Below are 9,697 nucleotides of genomic sequence, written 5' to 3'. Positions count from 1 at the left end.
TTATTCCTTTTTTTCCAAATATAAATGTTGCAGATCATCAAATCAGTGGTTATATCTGGAAAAGAAAATTAAAGTTTTCAAAATGATGATTTTAATTAAGGAAAAAAACCAACCAGGTTAGATAATATTCGCCCACCGCTTGTTAAGTCAACAATTAATTGGGATTTACCACAAAAGTATGGTTCAGTTTACTTGCCACACCCAGACCTGTTTACTGTCTGACCTGTAGAATCAAGAATTTACTCAAACAGAAGCTGTCTGTCAACAGGAAGTAGGCTGAAAGATCCCAAAGTCTAGATGCTGTGGGGCACCTTTGAACAGGCAGTTCATGCATGAAAAACCTCCTATGTGACTGAATTAAAAAAAATTCTGCAAAAACCAGATGGCCAAAATTCCTCCACAGTGATGTATACATTGTATTTTTAGGGATTTCATTTAAGCTGGAAAAAGTTATTTTAGCACAAACACAAAATGTGAATAAACTGATCTCTCCCCTTTATTTTCCTTATTTGTATTTTGTACTTATTCCTCATTACTGGTAATCCCCTGTGGATATTTCCCAGATGTTTTTTTAGGCTGCAACAGTTCAGCACTAAATGATGCATTGAAGGCATCATTTTGACGCTTGTTGAGGTCATCAAACCAACCAGATTCAGGTGTGCCAAGTTGTCACCCAGGTGAGATGTGTTTTCAATAAACAACGTAAAGCAGAAGGTGGCAAAGCTTTTTTAGTGTCCAAGTCTCTTAATTAATCCTCCTAATTAACACAGATTTATGGTTTTAGAGTTAGTTGTCCAACCAGAGCACTTCATGAAATTTCAGCAGCAAATATGTTTGCTTAATTTTTCTGTCTCGTTTATTTAATATTTCTATTACTTTAAGAGTTTGCTCTTCCTACCAGTCTTTTTTATGATCTGAGGTTGTTTTTTTTTTATTATTATTTAGCTGAACAGGATTTAGTTTTCTGTTTGTGAGCTCAAAGGTAAAGAGTGTGTAAACCATGAAAGAGGAAATTGCTGCAGCTGTGTTCTTTACTACTCGGCTGGTGAAAAGATACGGCTGTCTAGATAATGACCACAGGGAGCGTTTTGCTGCCGCCCTCACCTCGGTTTTGTTTGAGAATTATAAGAACCATTGGCATCCGAGTGCACCTACCAAAGGACAGGCCTACAGGTGAGTAATCTGTGGTCCCATGATGGGTTCAGTTTGACAGAGCTGGAGTTGTACAACAGGTTCAAAGTTGATGTTTATATCAAAGTAATTTACTGTTAAATTACTTGGTGTTGGCTCAAATTTTGGGCAGGAATTATGTTTTCATAAATATTAAATTGTGTAAAAGTAAAATATTTTATTTGAACGAGTTTGAATGAGATCATTTGTTAGGGTTAACATTTGGGTCACCTGAGACAAAGTCTTTGATTATGCTGCTAATTTAGGTCCTTCACATTTAAACAATGTTGGAATAATCTAAAGATTGTGATTTAATTTTTTTTCTTCAAACAAATTTTAAGCAAATGTTAAACATTTTTATTTTTAGGGGTTTTAATGATTAATCTAAATCCACTCTTTTTGAAAATGTCTGGAGAGTTAAAATCGAGATGTGCAATGCTGCTGAAACCACAGAAGGTTCACCTTCAGGGAGATTAGAGATGTGTGTGTGTGTGTGTGTGTGTGTGACCTGAAACGTTTATTTAAGCTATGCTTTCAACTTAAAACTGGAGGGTGAAATAAACTAACGAGCAATTCTCAATACGTCAACATGCTTGCAAATCCGAAGTATTTTTTGAAAGTACAGGCAGGTAGCAAAACTGCTAAACACAACAGCTGGAATCATCTGTGTAATGGCTGGTACCTGTTTTCAAGGTGAAACAGCTGGTCCTGGGGCATGTTCGTCCTAAGAAAAATGGTTGAACAAAAAAGCTCATTTCTTGCTCATGTATATCAGGTCAGAGGTTTCTAAAGTCATGTGAGTCAGAAATGTGCTCAAATGACCTTCTGTAACTTGGTGCTCTTTATTGGAATTTTATTTTATTTTTTTTGGCCTGTGTATAAAACGTACTCAACTTATACATTTTTTTTTTTTTATCAGGCCTTGTAAAACGGCAGTTTCTTTAGACAGTATGCTATCTTAAGATATGTGCGACAAAGGAATTTAATGGTGAAAAACTTATTAGGGGTATCCCTAATCTAAGGAAGTAAATGGAACAAATTTTGTAATAATGGGATGTAGCGACATAAAGGTAATTTACTTTAAATGAAGTGGGATTTTTTTTTTTTTCATTTAGTATCTCTTTGTAGTATTTTTTTTTTTTTTTTTACCAGTTAAAGCACTGCTTTTACCCCCAGCTACTTCCACAATGTCACAAAAGTCTCATCTACAGTTGCATTTTGCTACATCTAAGACATGAGCCCTGATTTCATCTTTCACAGTCTTGGTCTTTTAGACCCAACTTTGTGAAGAAGAAAACCTAAACCTGTGCCTGTTTTAACATGACCCATCTTTGTTCTCAAACTGACTTTTGCCACTGCTGGTAGTTCTGCAACCCCTAGTGTGAATCACAACTTTTTGGCATCAACTTTACAAAGTTAAAGAAGCTGCTCATAAGATCAACTGTGAGGTGACGCTAAAAAGAAGAATTGACCAAAATGTTAAGTGAAATGCATAATCTTGGCTACAACTAAAAGCTAATAGTGTGAAACTTGAGAATTCCTTGAGGAGAAAGTAGACGGCAACCACAAAGTACATGTAACTACAGGAGAAGACCTGCTAATCTGACTCCTGTATAGTGTCCTAGAGGTAAATATTGTAGAGTTTAACATTTAGATGATGTAAAGGCAAGGAAGTGATGGATTTCTATTCAGCAAGACCAGAACTGATAGTATTCGTCTGTCATAATAGAAACTTGGAGAGCTTTTTTTATGATATGTTATGAAAAGTTTAAAAGTCACGGGTGTATCAAAGTGTAGAAACCTGTCCTAGTTTTTTAGTTTATGACAGATGGGAGGTTTTTTTGTCTTCACCATCTGGTTCCAGATGTCTTCGTATGAACAGTGTTCAGCTCCAGGACCCAGTGTTGCAGCAGGCCTGTGAGCAGAGCGCCGTACGGTACCAGGATCTGGGCCTACCCCTCGAGATCACGGTGTGGGTCGACCCCGGAGAGGTTTCTTGCAGGTCTGTTTACCTGAGAGCCAGATGTGATGCTGGTTAATTACTAGTTTTTGTCACAAGTTAAAAACTTCACAAATGAAATGCAGCTGTCTTAAGACTGACCTTTTTGAATATGTGTTTTTGTCAATTTAGACGCCAAACTCTGATTCTAATAAGAATAAGCTTTGGCTTATCAGCACCACAAATCCTACTTGTGATATTTGGATGTTACTTTGAATAAAAAAGGGTTTAAGCATCAGTTTTAGATTATTTTCCTCGCTTTGAAACCAAACTTGTTAGCATGTTACTCAATAGCATGGTGGTGATATTCCCTTCTACATACGTTAAACACCATTAGTGTTAACAAAATGGGTTTTTACATTTTTTTTTTTTTTTTTTTGGCGAAATCAAAAAGGTAGAAGGTAGCGGTTATGTTCCAATAAACTGCGGATGCCAAAAACCTTTGAGAAGTTTGGAAAACCTTGTGTTAAGCTAGCTGTTTTCTCTCCATTCCCATGCTTTATGTTGAGTGTTAAATCTTTACTCCTTTGTCACCTCAGAGTGAACCTAAGCTGCCTTGAGCAGAGCTGAACCAAGGAAAACTAAGCTACTTCTCAAGCCTTCCCGAAACCTTCAGGGGACTCCCATAAATTCTCAGTTTTAACAGTCCTTAGAGCTAAAATTTATACATAAGAATGAGAATACTATCAAACTTGATTTGACAGTCTCAACACAAATTGTTTAAAATTATAATTCAAGATTAATCTCAGGAATTGACAGCTAGTTATCCCTGATTGCTTTTAAGCTTAGCCAAAAAAAACATATGCCTCTCTTTGGTTCCACCAAATCTGTCTTGAATGCTGCTGTTGTGGTGGTGGTATTCTTGAGTCAGGCCCTCAATCAAATTCTGCTTAAGGCCCCAATTGTAATTTGCATTTTTGAGCTTTTGCACCTCATTTAATCCATCACAAACAACTCTGTATAGTTAAGAACATGTTCCTTTGGTGTTTTAGTTACATGGAGAAAGGCCTATTATCCTAACCTAATGGTTCGCCTGGTCACTGCTCACAATAATGACATTCCCCTGGTTTTCTGACTTGGTACTAGGACTTGTCTTTTTATAATGAAGTAAAGTATAATTTCTGAAGCTGAGGTGTGTACTTAGCAGGTAATGGACGGGGTCAGACCAGCCTCTTTTCTGTATAAATGGCAACAGAAATTTGGACTAGCTTGAACATGACGAGCAACATCTGGGGGAAGCTTCAGCCTGTCTTAATTCATGGCATGTTCCATGATGAAAGGAGTCGGTGTGGCTCGGTCTGTTTTATGCTTTTCCTTCCAAAGGTACGGTGAGCATAGCACTCCATTCTGTGTCTCAGCGTTGGACAATCGGCGAGACGGGGAATTTTCCCGTCGCATCCATGATGCCGTGGAGCGAGCAAGCCTCGACATCCAGTCAGGAAGTTCTTCTGATGAAGAAGATGAGGTCATGGATAAGAGCATGAGCAGCAACAGCAGCCTCCGCAGTCTATCAGGTCCCTGCCCTACCACCAGCCTCGAGGCCAAAACCATCCCAACTGTCAGCAACCCCAACAGTGTTTACCGGGTGTGTTGATTTCATGAAGCTACAGTGCTCGGCAAAACTCTTAAGTTGTCTCTCATTTCTTTAGATTTAGCCTCAACATTACTAACCTTTCTTGTAATTCTTTTAAATAGGGTTTGATATGGATCTAGACTCTAGTAACTGTTGTACCCCACTTGTTCACAGTTCAGCGAGTTCTCTCCAGGAGCTCCTCAGACCTGGGTGAGGGAGAAGAGGAAAGGTTTTCCTGGAAATTCTTTCTCTTCCTCTACTGGCTGTCCACCATCTCAGTTCTCCAACCAGAAAGGCTTTAAAGCCTACCGGGCCGCATTTACTTTCACAGGGCCCCGTGTTGACAAGTACCACTGGGTCTGCAAATCTCGGTCTTGAAGTAGGCTGTGCCTTTCCAGTTGGTACTCAAAGTGGATTCCTTTAAGCTGAATGGAAGACTAGACTTTCTTTCAGAACATTTGTTAAAACTTGAAATGAGTTTATTTGAATTGGTTTAAAGTGGTAGTTTAAAATATTGCTGTTTAAGCAGGTTTTTATAAAAATTATTGTACTATTTTAATCCAAATTTTCTTTGTCTTTTAACTGAAATTAAATCAAGTGTAAATAAAGTGAGAATGAAATGTCGTTGAAAAGAAATAAATTTATTCGTGCTACCTTTTTAATTTTCATTTAAGCCTCATCTGTTCAACAACCCAGTGTGGAAGCATGACATGACCGGGGGAGGGGGGGTGGTTGTAATGGTATTGATGTTATTGATTGGTTTGAACAGCCAGCAATCACTGCAAATTCCCCTGTTGCTTTAACTCTTGGAATACAACAATATCCTGAGGTGCAATGACTTAAACGGAGTCTGATAAATTGTCAAAATGTGTTACTTTATTAATGGTGTAAGATGCCAAGTTAGGAGAAAGTCTGCAACCTTTAGTTGGAAAGCAGTGAAAGGTCAGATTGAACAGAATGCAGTGCAGAGTTATTCTATCAAACTATACACTTGTCACATTCAGAAACATAACATCTTATACAATCCCAGTATTTACAGTCTAAAAACTAAACATGAAAAGAACCCTTAAACTTGAATTTGGATACTTTCTAGTGAAACTTTACCATTGTAATAGAATCATATTACCAAAAGCATACATTTAGTTTTATTCCTTTTTATAAATGCTTTCAATGAACGAATTCATTCCCAGAACTAACATCCAGAAATATGTTTACACTGACCTGAACTAAGCTGAATCTCAAATGGTAAAAGTGAACCATTAAAGTCTACCCTAAAAAAAAAAAAAACCTATCTCATTTTATGTGAAATATTGTTGCTTCTCTAATGTGCTGCTCATACAGGTCCTTCTCAAAATATTAGCATATTGTGATAAAGTTCATTATTTTCCATAATGTCATGATGAAAATTTAACATTCATATATTTTAGATTCATTACACACTAACTGAAATATTTCAGGTCTTTTATTGTCTTAATACGGATGATTTTGGCATACAGCTCATGAAAACCCAAAATTCCTATCTTACAAAATTAGCATATCATTAAAAGGGTCTCTAAACGAGCTATGAACCTAATCATCTGAATCAACGAGTTAACTCTAAACACCTGCAAAAGATTCCTGAGGCCTTTAAAACTCCCAGCCTGGTTCATCACTCAAAACCCCAATCATGGGTAAGACTGCTGACCTGACTGCTGTCCAGAAGGCCACTATTGACACCCTCAAGCAAGAGGGTAAGACACAGAAAGAAATTTCTGAACGAATAGGCTGTTCCCAGAGTGCTGTATCAAGGCACCTCAGTGGGAAGTCTGTGGGAAGGAAAAAGTGTGGCAGAAAACGCTGCACAACGAGAAGAGGTGACCGGACCCTGAGGAAGATTGTGGAGAAGGGCCGATTCCAGACCTTGGGGGACCTGCGGAAGCAGTGGACTGAGTCTGGAGTAGAAACATCCAGAGCCACCGTGCACAGGCGTGTGCAGGAAATGGGCTACAGGTGCCGCATTCCCCAGGTCAAGCCACTTTTGAACCAGAAACAGCGGCAGAAGCGCCTGACCTGGGCTACAGAGAAGCAGCACTGGACTGTTGCTCAGTGGTCCAAAGTACTTTTTTCGGATGAAAGCAAATTCTGCATGTCATTCGGAAATCAAGGTGCCAGAGTCTGGAGGAAGACTGGGGAGAAGGAAATGCCAAAATGCCAGAAGTCCAGTGTCAAGTACCCACAGTCAGTGATGGTCTGGGGTGCCGTGTCAGCTGCTGGTGTTGGTCCACTGTGTTTTATCAAGGGCAGGGTCAATGCAGCTAGCTATCAGGAGATTTTGGAGCACTTCATGCTTCCATCTGCTGAAAAGCTTTATGGAGATGAAGATTTCATTTTTCAGCACGACCTGGCACCTGCTCACAGTGCCAAAACCACTGGTAAATGGTTTACTGACCATGGTATCACTGTGCTCAATTGGCCTGCCAACTCTCCTGACCTGAACCCCATAGAGAATCTGTGGGATATTGTGAAGAGAACGTTGAGAGACTCAAGACCCAACACTCTGGATGAGCTAAAGGCCGCTATCGAAGCATCCTGGGCCTCCATAAGACCTCAGCAGTGCCACAGGCTGATTGCCTCCATGCCACGCCGCATTGATGCAGTCATTTCTGCAAAAGGATTCCTGACCAAGTATTGAGTGCATAACTGTACATGATTATTTGAAGGTTGACGTTTTTGGTATTAAAAACACTTTTCTTTTATTGGTCGGATGAAATATGCTAATTTTGTGAGATAGGAATTTTAGGTTTTCATGAGCTGTATGCCACAATCATCCGTTTTAAGACAATAAAAGACCTGAAATATTTCAGTTAGTGTGCAATGAATCTAAAATATATGAATGTTAAATTTTCATCATGACATTATGGAAAATAATGAACTTTATCACAATATGCTAATATTTTGAGAAGGACCTGTACTTACTGAGCGCACTCCAGCTCTGAGGTCTGTCAAGTCAGAACCGATTGGGGAAACACAATGCGTCTTTCTGATGCGTTTGTGCCGAGGTCCTGTCACACCTTGCCTGGCTGAAAGGCCAGGCTGTTGTTGCCTGGTCAGTCGGTCATTGACAGCACTGAACGTTCACACTGAGATTTATGACTCGCCAGATTTATGTAATCTTTACATGTTCATATTTAAATTCAGTAAACGATTAAAACCCTGAATTATTTTACAATTTGTTGCCATGACGTCTACCAGTTAGAAAATTACTTAAGCATGCTTTGATGTTGGATTATTGCTGAAAATGTCCTGTTTTTCTGAAATGATTAACTCTTACTGCACAGGATGAAGTATGTTTGAAAGTTTAACAAAAACCTTTTTGTCATTACCAGGTAACATCTGATTTTGCTTGGTTTAAAACAACACATTACCATTCATCAATTAAACACCAAAAATATAACCAAAAAGGTGGATGTGATGACTCCTGGCTGCTTCTCAGGTATTGTACAGCAATCTGGTTTTAAGTTGTCCAAAACTCTTGTGAAGTCCCTCTGTGTTTTTAGTGGTAAGATTTGATTTAATTTTGTAAAAATAGATTGTAGAAGTTCAGTATGTGCATAACAAGGTGCTAAATATCTGCATTAACCTGGCATACTCGAGTTTTCAGTGCTTGTCAGATACATTGTAACACATCACTCCACTCATAATAGCACCACTTATGCCCTCTAGTGCCTTGTTCAGATGTACCAGGTTTTTGTATTGTATATCAGATCAATTTCATACCTCTCTAGTCTGCATGTACACCACATTTTGCCCAAATGAGACCATTCCTTCTGGAATCTTCTGGACACAGAGTTTATTTACATTTTCGCATATTCAGGAACTCTACATTAAGTAGGGAACTTATTTTTCAGAAAACATTTACTTGAATCCCCAGTTAAACACACGATGGTTATCTTTCTACTTTGCCAGTCTTCCAGCAGGTTTATCCGCATTCAGAAAAAAAACTGTCCTCAAACAATAAATTACAATGCTGCATTACTTTGAAGAATTGTCTTTTCTAAGGACATATCAACTTCCAAACATCTTATTTGCATATATCAAAAACAGCTTTAATAATATTAATTTTATTTATGAAGTGCTTTCAATCAAAGTGCTGTACAGGCAGCTTAAAATCTAATTAAAATAAACAAATAGAGCAGCTCAAAAATGCCCCCGTGACACATAGCAAAAGAAAAACAAGTGGGTGCTTGGCTTTACTTTAAAAACATCCACAGGGCATGTCTGTCTTACATCCAGAGGAAGACTGTTCCAAAGTTTAGGTACCCGAAAAGAGAAAGCTCGCTCACCAACAGTCTTTTTCCTGACTTTAGGAAACATCAAATGGCCAATTCACTGAGAACAAAGGGCAATGGAGGGGAAATATATGTTAAGATCATTTAAATAAGGAGGTAGAAGTCCATGAAGTGATTTATATGTTAGCAAGAGCATCTTGAAGTCAGCTCAAACTTGACAAGGAAGCCAATGAAGAGAGGCCAACACCAGGGCAATATGCTCATATTTCCATGCTTTGGTCAAAATACGAGCAGCAGCATTTTGTACCATCTGCAGAGCTCTAAAACTTTTTGAGACAGTCCAGACAGTAGGGCATTATAATAGTCCAAGTGAGATATTACAAAAGAATGGATGACGACTTCAGCATCCTTGGTAAGACAGGATAGACCTGGTCTTGGCAATTCTTCTGAGATGAAAAAAGGACACTCTAGACACCTCCTTAATATGCTGGTCAAATACAAGGGTCTGATCAAAAACAACACCATGGTTTTTCATTTTGTCTGTACATTGTACCACACAGTTATCAAAAGACAGAGAAACCTCATCAAAGACTTTAGTATAGTCACTTTCTGCCGTGTTTTGTTTGTTCTGTATTCTTTTCTGGCGATGAATTCCTGTTTAATGCTGAGCGTTAAACAGGAATTCTC

The 9,697-nt window shown here is 38.5% G+C and overlaps 1 protein-coding gene across 2 annotated transcripts; it reads left to right on the top strand.

The window, feature by feature from the left end:
• Positions 1 to 746: 746 nt before the first annotated feature.
• btg4 (B-cell translocation gene 4) lies at positions 747 to 5,404 on the top strand. 2 transcript variants are annotated; one of them, XM_047378981.1, is made up of 4 exons: positions 747 to 1,173; positions 3,053 to 3,172; positions 4,493 to 4,754; positions 4,917 to 5,404. In XM_047378981.1, exons 1-4 carry the CDS (start codon positions 1,001 to 1,003, stop codon positions 5,118 to 5,120), a joined length of 759 nt encoding a protein of 252 aa, XP_047234937.1. In that variant the 5' UTR covers positions 747 to 1,000; the 3' UTR covers positions 5,121 to 5,404. The 2 variants fall into 2 exon arrangements, with proteins under 2 accessions (XP_047234937.1, XP_047234936.1); XM_047378980.1 differs by having other exon boundaries at positions 3,035 to 3,172.
• The last annotated feature ends 4,293 nt before the right edge of the window (positions 5,405 to 9,697 follow it).

The sequence above is a fragment of the Girardinichthys multiradiatus genome, chromosome 11 (genome assembly GCF_021462225.1).
Source record: "Girardinichthys multiradiatus isolate DD_20200921_A chromosome 11, DD_fGirMul_XY1, whole genome shotgun sequence".
NCBI classification, from domain to species: domain Eukaryota; kingdom Metazoa; phylum Chordata; class Actinopteri; order Cyprinodontiformes; family Goodeidae; genus Girardinichthys; species Girardinichthys multiradiatus.
Note: the sequence above shows the minus strand (reverse complement) of the source record. Positions and strands in the feature narration are given on the sequence as shown.